This window comes from Dendrobates tinctorius, unplaced genomic scaffold, assembly GCF_039654945.1.
Source record: "Dendrobates tinctorius isolate UK_male_01 unplaced genomic scaffold, ASM3965494v1 ptg000011l, whole genome shotgun sequence".
Lineage (NCBI taxonomy): Eukaryota > Metazoa > Chordata > Amphibia > Anura > Dendrobatidae > Dendrobates > Dendrobates tinctorius.
Genome location: NW_027361679.1, coordinates 3,060,412 through 3,077,599, shown reverse-complemented (window position 1 = coordinate 3,077,599; position 17,188 = coordinate 3,060,412). Strand labels below are relative to the sequence as shown.

At 42.1% G+C, this 17,188-nt stretch overlaps 1 protein-coding gene across 2 annotated transcripts in view; it reads right to left on the bottom strand.

Annotated features, from left to right (window-relative positions):
- Window positions 1-17,188, bottom strand: part of PPP3CA (protein phosphatase 3 catalytic subunit alpha) — a 383,095-nt gene that overhangs the window by 22,149 nt on the left and 343,758 nt on the right. For both annotated transcript variants that reach the window (XM_073589305.1, XM_073589316.1), the window contains exon 11: window positions 15,866-15,950. In XM_073589305.1, coding sequence (XP_073445406.1) covers window positions 15,866-15,950 — 85 coding nt within the window. The remainder of the gene's footprint in view (window positions 1-15,865; window positions 15,951-17,188) is intronic.

Below are 17,188 nucleotides of genomic sequence, written 5' to 3'. Positions count from 1 at the left end.
GGGGACCTGCGAGGAGGGGGAGGAGGGCGCGCGCTCCCCGGACACTGCGCGCCCGCCGCGCCCCCCGGGCTGCCGGAAGTCAGTGGGCGGGGCTTCCGGCTACCACCGGAAGAGGCGGGCAGGCCTCGCGCGGCCTTGCGGATCTCCCCATTCCGCGGGGACCGCGGCCGCCGGCGGGACTTCTGGCCGCAGAGCGTCTGCTGCCGCATGTGGCACTACTCGCACCGGGTTCCACCGGGGAGAGAGTCGGGCCCCGTGAGAAGAAGTAACCCCGTCGGGCGGGGGAACAGACAGCCCCGCTGCGCCTTCTGGAGGGTCCCGTTCCGGGGGGTGACCCTACAAACAAAGGTGAGCCTGCCGCCGGGGGGGGCTCTCTTGGGGTGCTCTCAACCCCATCCCTGGGCGGGGAGGGGGAGGCTACTGGGGGTGGATGCTTCGATCCCCTGGCTCACCTGCGCCTCCAACTGCACCCCTGGTGTCACTACCTAGGGGTGGAAGGGGCCAACCTGAAATCCCGCGTTGCAGGAGAGGAACAAAACGTGGAGTCCGTTGGGGATCGCCCATCGCTCACACGTGCTCGCCCGTTGTAGCTCATGGGGAAATCGAATCCTCTCATCAGGATGCGTTGCCCCTCTTTACAAAGTAAAAAAGAAAAATGGTTGTCTGGGGAAAAGTCCCAGATGTGTCCCTCGGTGCGGGAGAGAAAACACGTGGAGGACTACTCACACGTGGTCGCCCGTTGGTGATTTGGGGAGATCGGACCCTCTCTATAGGATCCGTCGCCCTGTCTTATCTTCAAAGAAAGGGAAAAAGAGAAAAAAAAAAAAAAAATCTAGTCTGGAGCTCCAGACTGCGTGTGCCTCCATCAGACACTAAGCAAAAACTGAGTTACGCCCGGTCTGGGGGCGAGGGTGTATGCGGCGGAGGAGGAGCTAACTCTTTTTTTGTATACTTAGTGTCAGCCTCCAGACGGCAGAAGCACACACCCACAGTCTCTGTGTCCCCCAATGAGACGAAGGAGAAATATATATATTCCCTAATAAATTCATTTTTTGGAAATAAAAAAACCCCAAAAACAATAAAAGTGCACATATTTGGTATCGCCGCGTCCGTAACGACCCACCCTATAAAACTGTCCCATTAGTTAACCCCTTTAGCAAACCCCTTAAAAAATAAAAATAAAAGCCGAAGCAAAAAATAATTTATTATCATACTGCCGAACAAAAAGTGCAACGACGCATGATCAAAAAGACGCATATAAATATCCATGGTACCGCTGAAAACGTCATCTTGTCCCACAAAAAACGAGCTGCCACACAGCGTCATTATACCAATAAAAACGTCAACTTGTCCCGCAAAAATAAGACCTCACATGACTCGGTGGGTCAAAATATGGAAAAATTATAGCTCTCAATATGTGGTGATGCAAAAACTATTTTTACAATAAAAAGCGTCTTTTAGCGTGTGACAGCTGCCAAATATAAAAACCGCCATAAATAGTAAATCAAACCCCCCGTTATCACCCCCTTAGTTAGGGAAAAATAATAAAATTAAAAAAATGTATTTATTTCCATTTTCCCATTAGGGTTAGGGCTAGGGTTAGGGGTGTGTTGGGGTTAGGGTTGGAGTTAGAATTGGGGGGTTTCCACTGTTTGGGCACATCAGGTGCTCTCCAAATACAACATGGCATCTGATCTCAATTCCAACTAATTCTGCGTTGAAAAAGTCAAATGGTGCTCCTTCCCTTCCAAGCTCTGCCATGCGCCCAAACAGTGGTTTACCCCCACATATGGGGTATCAGCCTACTCAGGACAAATTGCAAAACAACTTTTGGGGTCCAATTTCTCCTGTTGCCCTTAGGAAAATAAAAAATTGGGAGCAAAAATATCATTTTTGTGGAAAAAAATGATTTTTTTATTTTCACGCCTGGGCGTTATAAACTTCTGTGAAGCACTTGGGGGTTCAAAGTGCTCAACACACATCTAGATAAGTTCCGTGGGGGGTCTAGTTTCCAAAATGGGGTCACTTGTGGGGAGTTTGAATAGTTTAGGCACATCAGAGGCTCTCCAAACGCACATGACACCCGCAGACCATTCCATCAAAGTCTGCATTCCAAAACGTCACTCCTTCCCTTCCGAGCCCCGACGTGTGCCCATACAGTAGTTTTTTCCCACATATGAGGTATCAGCGTACTCAGGAAAAATTGGACAACAACTTTTGGGGTCCAATTTCTCCTGGTACCCTTGGGGGACAAAAAACAATTGGGGACTAAATGATCACTTTTGTGGAAAAAAAACGATTTTATTTTCACGCCCGGGCATTATAAACTTCTGTGAAGCACTTGGGGGTTCAAAGTGCTCACCACACATCTAGATAAGTTCATTAGGGGGTCTAGTTTCCAAAACGGTGTCATTTGTCGGGGGTTTCCACTGTTTAGGTACATCAGGGGCTCTCCAAAGGCAACATGACACCCGCAGACCATTCCATCAAAGTGCATTCCAAAACGTCACTACTTCCCTTCCGAGCCCCGACGTGTGCCCATACAGTAGTTTTCTCCCACATATGGCGTATCAGCATACTCAGGACAAATTGGACAACAACTTTTGGGGTCCAATTTCTCCTGGTACCCTTGGGAAAATAAAAAATTGGGGACTAAATTATCATGTTTGTGGAAAAAATATGATTTTTTTATTTTCACGCCCGGGCATTATAAACTTCTGTGAAGCACTGGGGGGTTCAAAGTGCTCACCACACATCTAGATAAGTTCCTTGGGGGATCTAGTTTCCAAAATGGTCATTTGTGGGGGGTTTCCGCTGTTTTGGTACATCAGGGGCTTTCCAAACGCAACATGGTGTCCGATCTCAATTCCAGCCAAAAACGTCAAATGGCGCTGCTTCCCTTCCGAGCTCTGCCATGCACCCAAATAGTCGTTTACACCCACATATGGGGTATCAGCGTACTCCGGACAAATTGCACAATGACTTTTAGGGTCCTGCTACCCTTGGAAAAATAAGAATTGAGGGTGAAAAGATCATTTTTGTGGAAAAATATGATTTTTTAATTGTACGGCTGTACGTTATAAACTTCTGTGAAGCCCTTGGGGGTTCAAAGTTCTCACCACACATCTAGATAAGTTCCTTGGGGGGTCTAGTTTCCAAAATGGGGTCACTTGTGGGGGTTTCCACTGTTTAGGTACATCAGGGACTCTCCAAACGTGACATGGCGTCCGATCTGAATTCCAGCCAATTTTGCATTGAAAAAGTCAAACGGCGCTCCTTCCCTTCTGAGCTCTGCCATGCACCGAAACAGTGGTTCCCCCCATATATCAGGTATCAGCGTACTCAGGACAAATTGCACAATAACTTTTGCAGTCCAATTTCTCCTGTTACCCTTGGTAAAATAAAAAAAATTGAACTTGAAGTATTTTTTTTGTGAAAAAAAAGTTAAATGTTCATTTTTTTTAAATATTCAAAAAATTCCTGTGAAGCACCTGAAGGGTTAATAAACTTCTTGAATGTGGTTTTGAGCACCTTAAGGGGTGCAGTTTTTAGAATGGTGTCACTTTTGGGTATTTTCTTTTGGGTATTTTCTATCACATAGACCCCTCAAAGTGGCTTCAAATGTGATGTGGTCCGTAAAAATAAAATGGTGTTGCAAAAATGAGAAATCGCTGGTCAAATTTTTTTTTACCCCTTATAACTTTTTAACAGAAAAAAATTTTGGTTCCAAAATTGTGCTGATGCAATGTAAATATGTAGGAAATGTTACTTATTAAGTTTTTTGTGTGCCGCATCTCTGTGATTTAAGAGCATAAAAATTGGAAAATTGCGAAATTTTCAAAATTTTCGCCAAATTTCTGTTTTTTTCACAATTAAACACAAGTTATTTGAATGAAATTTTACCACTAACATGAAGTACAATATGTCACGAGAAAACAATGTCAGAATCACCGAGATCCATGGAAGCGTTCCAGAGTTATTACCTCATAAAAGGACAGTGGTCAGAATTGTAAAAATTGGCCCGGGAGTTAACGTGCAAACCACCCTTGGTAGTGAAGGGATTAATATACACAGACTAAGCCCAACATAAAAATTTTTTCTTGTACTTTTAGGTCTTTTTCTACATTTCCCAGCAGTACGAGAGTCTCCATAGTGCTGCAGACTCCTCTCCTCTGTCATGTGTGCTCCTAACAAGCACTACCTCTAGAGCTATTAATAAGCTAATCTAAATGTAGAATTCACCTTTTGCTTCTGTACACTCTCTGCTAGTGTACAGTACCCTGTCTGGCCAATTTAATTTTCATCAATAATTGTGCAGTTTTACATCATTGGCTGGTTCTAGCAGAGCTATGCTATCCTGTACTCCTCTACAACAGCAGTGCAGAGATGCCTAATGCAGACAGAATAGTGATTTGAAACTGCAAACGCCACTCTATTGAGTTGAGGAGGACAGCAGAAGATAATTCTCTGCAATATGCATCAACAGGGCAACATTTGAAGTTTCCCATCAATTGTCCCTCAACAGCAGACAACAAACACAACTCAACTAATCTCAGATCCTGTACACAGAGCCCCTTACTGCAGTATATCTCTCCACTCAGCCCTTGTATAGAGCCCATCCTGTAGTGCTTATTCTAGATACTAACACCAAGTATGACAAAAACACATGGTATACCACCTACTCGCAATTTGCAACCATGTGTATATATGGATTACTAAAGCCTATCTTCAATTACCACAAAGAAACACCACAAAAACAATGATCAGAAGGCCATTATTCCTATATCAAAAATATAATTTTATTATGAAACATTTAAAATCCATAATGCCAAAAATTGGGGAAAATAGACAGGTGCACTCACTGTTCACATGTCACTTATAACAAGATATAGACAGATGCACTCACTGTTCACATGTCACTTATAACAAGATGCACAGATCCAGGTAAAAAAAGGCAATCCTCATATATCATAAAGGGGCTGCCAACAATACATTAAATCTCATAGAGCAAGGTAAAAATACCATGGCAAGAAATTACCACCAAGTCTCATACATATACAGCCATAGTAACATCACAAAGGGTTAATACCACCGTTATCTCAGTAACACTCAGACATGTATGCATACATATAGACTTGCGCCACCTAGCTATCAATTACCCATGTACCCATAGTATCCATAACATAATGAAACAATATCAATATACAATAAGGTAAAATTACCAGTAGGTATCAGCGGTATGAGGTGCCAGTGCTGTCTGGAGCTGCGCGTCCGCCTCGTCATGCGTTTCAGACCTTCCTTTCTCAAGGGTCCTACTACCAGTAATGTGTCTGAATGACATGGTGCTGGTGATGGCGGACATTGAGTCCCTGTATACCAGCAACAGTCATGAGGATGGCATTCGAGCTACATTTTTTTTAGTATGTCGAATTTGCCTCTGGACATTAAGCTCCTTAGCTTTACGTTAACTCATAATTTTTTTGTCTTTAAGGGGTCTATCTTCCTGCATCTCCAGGGAACAGCTATGGGGGCTTCGTTTGCCCCTGCGTATGCCAAACTGTTCCTGGGGCTGTGGGAGAGAGACCTCTCCCAGGCCGGATCAGTCATCTCTGATGTACCGCGTCCTTTCTTGGACGCGGTACATCGATGACATTACTGATCTGGCAGAGGTCAAAGGACTGTCTTCAGACCTTCATGTCATCCCTTAATGATAATGAGTTAAACATCTATGTTACCTATAAGTGTGATTCACAAACCATTGAGTTTTTGGATGTGTTACTCAAAAAAGATCACAATGGTGAAGTACAGACAGACCTCTTCCGGAAGCCAACCTCCACCAATATGTTGATACATGCCCTCCCATCCGGGTCATATGATCCAATCTGTCCCCACTGGACAATTTCTACGATAACGTAGATTATGTTCAACAGATGAGGACTTCTTTAAACAAGCTGAAGATCTTAGGGAAAGATTGATAGAACGTGGTTTCAGTAACCGCATGATTAAGAAAGCCTTCAATAAAGGCCAAGCATTCATCTAGGAATACTCTCCTTTATGGGACTAAGCAAAATAGGGATCAAAATGTTGTGAGATTTGTTACGGATTTCCACTCACAATTTCCCTATATGAGAAAAATCCTGGATAGGTCATGGCACATATTAAAGGCGGATCCAGTGATCGCTAGGTTCCTCTGTTATGATTAGGTAACCAAGGAGGATAACAGGGGAACAGACGAGGCAACCAGATAACAAGAGAGGTGGGTAACTTAGCGGATTGCAGACCCCTAAACTGACGACACAACTAGAATTAGCCGTGGGACGTACCTACGATGCCCTAGACGCCTCGGCACAGCCAAAGAATTAACTAAGCCTAAAGAGAGAAAGGGGAAAGCTAAACTGCCCCGGAGTAGAACCCCAAAGGAATAGATAGCCCCCGAACATATATTGCCGGTGAGACAAGATGAGGCACAAACATAAGCAGAAAATAGAGTAGGCAAATGATGGGGCCCAAACTGTCTAGATTAAGAAGGCCTTCAATAAAGGCCAAGCATTCATCTAGGAATACTCTCCTTTATGGGACTAAGCAAAATAGGGATCAAAATGTTGTGAGATTTGTTACGGATTTCCACTCACAATTTCCCTATATGAGAAAAATCCTGGATAGGTCATGGCACATATTAAAGGCGGATCCAGTGATCTCTAGGTTCCTCTGTTATGATTAGGTAACCGAGGAGGATAACAGGGGAACAGACGAGGCAACCAGATAACAAGAGAGGTGGGTAACTTAGCGGATTGCAGACCCCTAAACTGACGACACAACTAGAATTAGCCGTGGGACGTACCTACGATGCCCTAGACGCCTCGGCACAGCCAAAGAATTAACTAAGCCTAAAGAGAGAAAGGGGAAAGCTAAACTGCCCCGGAGTAGAACCCCAAAGGAATAGATAGCCCCCGAACATATATTGCCGGTGAGACAAGATGAGGCACAAACATAAGCAGAAAATAGAGTAGGCAAATGATGGGGCCCAAACTGTCTAGATCAGGCGTCTCAAACTCAATTTACCCGGGGGCCGCTGGAGGTAGAATCTGGGTGAGGCTGGGCCGCATCAGGTTTTCCACAAGAAAAGCTCTTACAAAAACATTCCAATGTTATCAAATGTCTTTATTTTTTCATCTTATTTTGTGTTAAAAAATAAATTAACAAAATCATAAGAAAAAAATAAATCAGTAATAAATAACATGAAAATACAGCAGATATAGAAGACTGAAGAAAACACATACAGTGGGGCAAAAAAGTATTTAGTCAGTCAGCAATAGTGCAAGTTCCACCACTTAAAAAGATGAGAGGCGTCTGTAATTTACATCATAGGTAGACCTCAACTATGGGAGACAAACTGAGAAAAAAAAATCCAGAAAATCACATTGTCTGTTTTTTTTTCCTTTTATTTGCATATTATGGTGGAAAATAAGTATTTGGTCAGAAACAAGCAATCAAGATTTCTGGCTCTCACAGTCCTGTAACTTCTTCTTTAAGAGTCTCCTCTTTCCTCCACTCATTACCTGTAGTAATGGCACCTGTTTAAACTTATCAGTATAAAAAGACACCTGTGCACACCCTCAAACAGTCTGACTCCAAACTCCACTATGGTGAAGACCAAAGAGCTGTCAAAGGACACCAGAAACAAAATTGTAGCCCTGCACCAGGCTGGGAAGACTGAATCTGCAATAGCCAACCAGCTTGGAGTGAAGAAATCAACTGTGGGAACAATAATTAGAAAATGGAAGACATACAAGACCACTGATAATCTCCCTCGATCTGGTGCTCCACGCAAAATCCCACCCCGTGGGGTCAGAATGATCACAAGAACGGTGAGCAAAAATCCCAGAACCACGCGGGGGGACCTAGTGAATGAACTGCAGAGAGCTGGGACCAATGTAACAAGGCCTACCATAAGTAACACACTACGCCACCATGGACTCAGATCCTGCAGTGCCAGACGTGTCCCACTGCTTAAGCCTGTACATGTCCGGGCCCGTCTGAAGTTTGCTAGAGAGCATTTGGATGATCCAGAGGAGTTTTGGGAGAATGTCCTATGGTCTGATGAAACCAAACTGGAACTGTTTGGTAGAAACACAACTTGTCGTGTTTGGAGGAAAAAGAATACTGAGTTGCATCCATCAAACACCATACCTACTGTAAAGCATGGTGGTGGAAACATCATGCTTTGGGGCTGTTTCTCTGCAAAGGGGCCAGGACGACTGATCCGGGTACATGAAAGAATGAATGGGGCCATGTATCGTGAGATTTTGAGTGAAAACCTCCTTCCATCAGCAAGGGCATTGAAGATGAAACGTGGCTGGGTCTTTCAACATGACAATGATCCAAAGCACACCGCCAGGGCAACGAAGGAGTGGCTTCGTAAGAAGCATTTCAAGGTCCTGGAGTGGCCTAGCCAGTCTCCAGATCTCAACCCTATAGAAAACCTTTGGAGGGAGTTGAAAGTCCGTGTTGCCAAGCGAAAAGCCAAAAACATCACTGCTCTAGAGGAGATCTGCATGGAGGAATGGGCCAACATACCAACAACAGTGTGTGGCAACCTAGTGAAGACTTACAGAAAACGTTTGACCTCTGTCATTGCCAACAAAGGATATATCACAAAGTATTGAGATGAAATTTTGTTTCTGACCAAATACTTATTTTCCACCATAATATGCAAATAAAATGAAAAAAAAAACAGACAATGTGATTTTCTGGATTTTTTTTTCTCAGTTTGTCTCCCATAGTTGAGGTCTACCTATGATGTAAATTACAGACGCCTCTCATCTTTTTAAGTGGTGGAACTTGCACTCTCAACTCAAAAAATTTCTTCAATATGTTTCCCCTGCTGAGCCAACGTACCTCGGTGAAGTAGAGCACATCCCCATATTCTGACTCCATTTCCTCTAAAAAAAAAAAGCACGAAACCTTCTGTGGTTTAAGCCCCTGGATCTGAATTGGTTGATGCATTTCACAACGAAAGACATCACATTGTCAAACTTCAGGCATTTGCTGCAAAGGGCCTGCTGATGGATAATGTAGTGCAGAGCAATGACCTCCTCCACATCTTCCTCTTCCAGTTTTTTTTTTAACAAGTGCCACCAGTCCATTTTTCCTCCCTGTCATTGATGGCGCTCCATCAGTTGTTATTCCAACAAACCTCCTCCAAGGTACACCGGCATTCTCAATGGCGTCACACAGCTGGTGAAATATCTCCTGAGCGGTGGTCTGGCCATGCATTGGAATCACTGTGAGCAACTCCTCTATGACTTCACAATGGTCATCAACACCATGGACATAGATTGCGAGCTGGGCAGTGTCGGTGATGTCTGTGGACTCATCAAGAGCGGCTGAGTATACACTGAAACATTTTGCTTTCTCACACAGTTGATCATAAATGTCACTTGACAGGTCAAACATGCGCTCTGCTGCGGTGTTGGCAGAAAGGCTGATGTTGCTAAACTGACCTTTCTTTTCTGGACAGAAAATACTTGCAGCCTGTAATATGCACTTTTTTACAAATTCACCTTCTTTGAATGGCTTTCCTGCTTTAGCAATCATCTCACTAACCACGTAGCTAGCTTCGACTGCTGCATCATTCTCTTTGGTTGCTTTCTTAAAGAAATCTTGTTGCCTCAGTAGATATCTTTTAAGATTAGCAACCCAGTTGGCTCTTTCATCTCCCTGGTATTTTGCATACTTCTCAGCATGTCTAGTTATGTATTGAGGTTTCAAATTGTATTCTTTGTGCACTGCAACTTTCTCTGTGCAAATAAGACACGTCGGGATGTCCCTGTGCTCAACAAAGAAATATTGCACTTCCCACTTTTCCTGAAATTGTCTGTGCGCATCACCAACCTTTCTCTTCACTGCAGGCTTTGAAAAAGACATGTTTGGGGCTGTGTAATAGATAATTCCACTTGGCGTCACTGTTTCAGTGTTAGCCGATGCGTCTTTTCCGTTTTTTTTTTCTGTCCCGCTGAGCAGCAATTTCCGCGGCCGCCTCCGCTTCTGAGCCCGTGGTAATGGCTCAAGTTCGCAATAAGGCTGGCTGATGTCCCGCCTCCGAGAGCAATATACCGCACCCCCTCACCGCTCATTCTGAACCCGGCGCACCTAAGTCTGTGGCGCGGTGCGGTCCCTGCTCGGCTGCTCCTGCTGCATGTGTTGTGAGTGTGACTCATTCGCCTTGCCTGCTGACAGCAGGATGCTGTGACTGTCTAGCCATCATCATACTCACCACCTCCTGCAGCAGCTCCGATGGTCCAGCACCGACATCTTCTTCCTGTATGAGCGTGCGGTCACACGTCACGTGGTAACGCTCATTAAGCTCATGAATATGGGCGTCACGCCTATGAGAGTGGAGTGGCGTCCATATTCATGACCTTAATAAGCGGTACTACGTGTGACTGGGATTTCACATGCGAGACTCGGCCGTGTTTCTCGCATGTGTGATCCCGCCGAGGTGAGGGCCGCAAACTTTTGTCCTGAGGGCCCATGAGGTGAGGGCCGCAAACTATTGTCCCGAGGGCCGCAGTTGGCCCGCGAGTTTGAGACCCCTGATCTAGATAGAACAGGACAGGAAAGGATACTGTCGGCAATCACGCAAAAAACCCTAAGAAAAACTCCAACACGTCTGATATGCAAAAATACTGAGGCCACACGACCTCTCCCCCACTAAATCAGAACTCTGGTGTAACTGGACGCAAACAAAAGGTACTGATATAACAGGGGATTAGAAATACTGCAAAGACTGACATAAGCAGTGGCAAATGAAACAGAGTCCAGCACAGGTCCCAGCAGAGAACCAGGCTGGACTCACACCAGCAAGGCAGAAATCAGAGAAAAGCAAAAAATGGATCAAATGCAAAAAGATTCAAGCAGACAAATAACTTATCTGAAAGATGCAGGACGAAGCAGGAGGCAAGCAGACTTCCAAAAAGCTCAGGAAGAAAACCAAATCACTGGCAAGAGTTGAGGAAGGTTGCTCACTTAAATCACTCCAGTCTGTAACACCTGACCTCCAATCATCCTGCTCAGGTGATTGACTTCAGCTCCATTACCAGCAGCAACCACCGGAGGGAGCCCAAACTCAGAAGCCAGGTCAAAAGTGTTAACAACATTCCTCCCTGAGAGGGCCGCAATTGCAGCAAGAAGATCGAGAAATTTATGGGACCTTTTGGTCCAAAGTCACTATACTGGAATACCAGGTATTACTTTTCTCAATCAGGTGGCAGTACTGTATGGATGCTCCTCGTGTAGCCGCTGTTACATGTGCAAATATTGATTGCACTGACACTTGTCAATTGCGATGGTTCTCATGAGTATACGATCAAAAAACGGATCACATGTACTAGTGGAAATTTCATTTACTATGCTGTCTACCCATGTCAAAAGATTTACGTGGGTATGACTACTAGACAGTTGAAGATACGTGCATGACATTGGTGCAGCAGCGGCCACCGAGGATGCCTCATTATTGAAATCTGTTCCCTGCCACTTTAAAAGTATCATGGCTGTGGTGTTGGCCTCCTCAGGGTAATAGGCACTGATATGCTTCATGTGAGTATCCATAGAGGTGGGGTCTCTAGGAGACTAGCCCAACTTGAGTCCAGGTGGATATGGACAAGGTACGGTCTATCCATCTGGATTCAATGAGAATATTAGTTATGCCCCATTTATATAGTTGTTTCCCGCTGCTAATGGACGGCCGCTCATGGTTCATATGTCCTCATTTTTTTACATGTTTATTTATTTTAGTGACTTTGCCAAATTTTTCCTATGTGTGGATTGACAACCTTTGGTGGTAATTTCTTGTCATGGTATTTTTACCTTGCTCTATGTGATTTAATGTATTGTTGGCAGCCCCTTTATGATATATGAGGATTGCCTTTTTTACCTGGATCTGTGCATCTTGTTATGAGTGACATGTGAACAGTGAGTGCATCTGTCTATTTTCCCTATTTTCTCCAATTTTTGGCATTATGGATTTTAAATATTTTTCATAATAAAATTATATTTTTGATATAGGAATAATGGCCTTCTGATCAGTGTTTTTGTGGCGTTTTTATTCTACATACTAGTACAAAGGAACCGCAGCTGTTATGAGCTCTCTGCACAGCAATGAAAGCGGCTTCACCCATTTATGTGACATCATCCCTCACAGTAGAAGCTGACGCCGCACTGCTATGCTGGCAAGATGCTGGCTAAGAGATTGATTGAGGTGTGCAGAATCGATCAGGGCCCCTGAAACTAAAGGATGACTCCCATGACAACTGGAGGGTAAACAGAACCTGTAGAGGCATCTTGAAATATATGTGCATGTGTACATTTTTATAAGACCATATTGTGCTTTGGGGAATACCCCTTTAAATAATGAATTTATGTATATGTGTCACAGCACTCTTTGCACACACTTTAAAATATAAGCAATAGTGCAGTATAAGCTTCTGCAAAATGAGCTTGGGATGAAATATACATCTGTGTTTCTACCAGAAAACAGCTTCACGACATATGACGCATACTTACGTGATCATCCATCTTTCCCGACGCCTGATGGATGATTTAATCAGTCATCATGTGCCTTTAACGGCCACAGGTAGAGTGGTGCTCCACTCGCAGGAGTTAACCTGCTAAATCTCGCTGTCAATCTCTGACAGCCGCAGCATACACCAACCGGGGTGCATGTCATTCCACATTCCCATAGGCACGCCCATGGGTTGCCATGACAGCCAGGAGTCTGCGGATGACTGTTGTGCCTGTTACTGAAGCACTGCTATGTATAGCACAAACGATCGAACGATCACAGCTACAGAAAAGGGTAAAAAAAAAAAAAAAAGAAAAGTTTAATAAAAAACACGAAAGTTCAAATCACTCCCCTTTTACCATATTGAAAATAAATCAATTAAAAAGATACACATATTTGTTATCGCTGAGTTCAGAAATGTCCAAAATATCAAAATCTAAAAAATTAATCCGATCGGCAAACATTGCAACAATAAAAAAGAATAAAAATTCAAAACATAAGAATTACGGTTTTTTTTTTGGCTGTAACAGTGCAATAAAATGCAATCAGAGGTGATCAACACTTTATATCTACCCCAAAATGGTATTAGTAAAAACACCAGCTCAAGGCGCAAACAGTAAGCTCTTACACAGTCCCATTTCCCTAAAAATAAAAACTCTACTAAAGAAAAAAAATTATACATGTTTGGATTCTGCATGATTGTACTGACCTGTAGAATTATACTGCCCGGTCAGTTTTACTATATAGTGAACATGGTAAATGAAAAACCCAAATAACAATAGTGGAATTTTTTTTTTTAAATTTCACTGCACTTGCAATTTGTTACCCATTTTCCAGCGCACTATATGGTAAAATTAATGCCGTCTTTCAAAAGTACAACTCATCCCACAAAAAAAAACAAGCCCTCATACAACTGTATTAACGGAAAAATAAAAAAGTTAAAAGTAAAGTAAAAAGTTATGACTCTTGGAAGAAGAGGAAGAAAAAACGAAAAACTAAAAGAAATGTAAAATGGCCCAGAGATGAAAGGGATAATAATTAAATAATGCATTTATTTACACATGATCATTTGTTTTAGGAAGGTACTAATGAGATTCAGTACCAAACCAAAGCTTCCTTTTTAAGTAACCATTTTTCCTCTCCCTAATTTTTTTATCAATCATTTAGAAAGATCAATATTTTTTATCGCTGATGTAAATTGAAAGAAAAGAAAGGAGGGGTGATATTTGGCGACTTTTTAATTTAAGTGAAAGTACTCTTATGTGATTCTACCATATGTGTATAGGCAGAAGAATGCGGCACAGGAACATATATCTTTTTCCACCAGTGTAAATATAGACATCGAGGTTAAGGAGCTTGTCAGTATAACCTCAAATAACCCTCATTTCTTTTTTTAATGGCAAACTTAATTTCCCCGTCTGGTTTCATAATTTTCCGAAAGATCAGCGTGTTCCAGAGGTCACAAAATCCACGCCGGAACGGTTTTAAAATCAATTATGAATCCCGCTAATTAAACAGTTTGTGTACGGCGTTCTGGGACAAGCCAACTCGGCAATAGAGATGTGAAGAGCGAATTTATTACTACAAGACTGTTGTTTTACCATAACGCTGCATTTGTAAGGGCAGATACGCAGCCATGTCAAGCAGAAGTTGAAAGCCGTGTTTACACCTGTGATGACTGGACCTATGATCTTGGCTTTGCTCCCAGAATAAATTTGAACAAAATGCCAAGTGAGACCAAGGACCTAACATAATTACTTGACAGCACAGTGAGGGAGGCTTGGAGGAAAGAGAGATAATCTAGCAGTGACCTCAAAGTAAAACGCACAGGTTATTGCTTACAAGATATCTATTGTGCTCAGGGAATCCTACATGGAGTAAAGTTTACACATAATGACAAACCCGTTGGTCCATTCTGCTTTTCATTGCCCACAAGTCCATGACACCTTCTCTGATGCTATGATGTCATAGTGTGTGCTGGAAATCGGTCCTAGCTTGCCAGATAGAAAGTCTGTTTAGAAGGAGACAGTAATATGAAATTGTAAAGAAGATACAAACTAAGGTGGATCAAATCCGCATTGGAGGCTTTATTCAAGGCCTTCACTGTAGATTCCTGCAGATTTCCTGAAGCCACATATTTTCTTTAAAGTAAAGTGATGGCCAACGATGGAACCAAGTAAAGTGATGGCCAACGATGGAACCCTACAGACCCAATTTTAAAATAATGGAGCCGATCTACATGCTTTTTTTTTCTTCAAATTCTCCTTTTTAAACACCATTGGAACAGAATGATCTAAAGGAACATCTCAGTCTGGAGAACATGACATGTCCATGCATTACACAGACAGCCCATTGCTGGGGTTCCCGGCTATATGACACACTGTTCTACATATTTTCAGGGAACACTTTCAAGAAAAAAAGGTTTGGCTAAGGCAGACAACTTATTTAACAGAAATACTCTAAGCTAAACGGATGCACTGTGCTGATATATCAATACTGTCTACTTCTTACACAGGGCAAATGCTCTTAAAATGCCTCAGATTTATCAGAGGGCTCATTTTTTTTGTATAAATATGGTATATTTTAAGACTGCCCATAAGTTTGGTCCACCTATTAAATGGCTTACTTTGCGCCAGAATTGTGTGACACAATATTGGCATGCAATGTTGCAAGTTGGGCTAAAAGCCTTTAAGGAAGGACTTATAATTTTTTTGGTCTCAGAGATCTCATTTTATGTGTGTGTGGTCAGTACAGAGGACTTGCACATGACTTATTCCTTCCAAAGACCATACTAAGGACCAAGGGGTACTCATTACTGGTGGAAGAAAGGCGATTTCAACAGCAAAGTAGGAAAGGGTTCTTTACAGTTATAGCAGTCAGACTGTGGAATGCCGACCACAAGAGGTAGTAATGGCAGACACTATAACAGCTTTTACAAAAGGGCTGGTTGATTTCCTCGATACACATAATATAGTGGGATAGTTAAATTAGTGACAAAATGAACAATTGGTGGGGAAAGGTTGAACTTGATAGACCTATGTCTTTTTTCAAGCTATGTAACTATGACACCTTAAAAAAAAAAAAAAAAAAAAAAAATATGGTGCAAGTAAAACAACAAATATCTGGATATTCGGGATGCGTGAAATTTTAGAAATATGTTCGACAATAAAAAATAACACACAAACAAATGATGCAAAAAGTATAAATATGGAAAAACGTCATCTGGACGGCTTCTCCACCATATACTAGTGATAATATTAAAGGCGGAAAATAAAAGAGAAAATCAAAGATGTGATTTCCCACCTCAGTACACTGAACACTCTTGCCATTTTCCCAATAGCACGAATCTTGTTTTTAATCACTTCCTTACGAGCTGCAGCTGTTGCTCCTGTAATTAATACAATTAAAAGAAGTGTCAATCATATGACCTCATGGACGCTTGTGAATACATTCTACATACATGCTGCTTGGAAAAAATGGAATTTTTGATATAGTAAGAGCATAGAGAAAAATCAGTCAAGCATGTCTAAGATAGACTGCATACAAATCCGGTCATTTTTGGCAGAAATATAAAGAAGCTGTGCAAATTATGTATTTAGATACTGATGATAGAACACCACCTAATTTAGGCTGTAGTACATACAAAGTGTGACATGTGCATCAATAGTGTTGTAAGACAGAAACAATGGCCTTCTATCAATCTGGCGAACATAGTACATTGTGTATACATACTGGAAAGTTATATATCCACCCCCTCATGGCTTGTAATGTGTGTGCTAGGGTCTCGAATAGATTAGTTTTCAAAGCAATTATAATACCACCAGGGTTGCCAAATTGAATTTTCCCTTTTTTCTGGCCAGCTAACCAAAAAACCATGATGATATTTTTTACGGACACTTTGGAAAACCATAATAAAACATTCTGATTATCAGCGATACATGTCTACCGCCCATAATCCTGATATGTAGACATCAGCTGCTATCACTGTAAAATGATGATAATCAGTGTCAAAATAATCTGTATAAGTTTTTTCAGCTTCCAAAAAATCAGATGCCTTAAAATTTGGAACGGGAAAAAAAAAAGGGACCAATTTTTCCAGACTATCCTGGCATTTCTGAACGGTTGGCAACCTTGAATACCAGACATTTTGACGGTCTACAAATTTTGCCTGTTTTCAAGACATTTCTTCACTAGAAGCTAAATCCCAACTCATGGAAATAAAATTGTTCTAGTCATTACAAAAAAACCATAAGAAGCAAATACAAAGGAGTTAAAAGTAAAGCTTAAAGCGTAACCAACGTCTGAACTTGTACTTCATAAATCAATAGTACCTATGAAAATATGAACCTTTGTGATATATCTCATCAGAGAAATATGATTCTTTCTCAGATGTCATTTTTAAAATTCTCAATTCCTGGGTAAAATCTGTATTCAATGAAGGCAGAGATTACCATTACTGAGATAGAAGACAGCAATTGCTACTGATAAGATTTTATGTTAAGGGGAGGAGCTAGAGGATGAGCTCCTCCCCTTTCCAATTGTCATCTCCTAACTCAGTTATGAGAAAGTCTGTCTTCACTGAATACAGATATTACTCTAGAATTGAGAATTTTGAAGATGAAATAT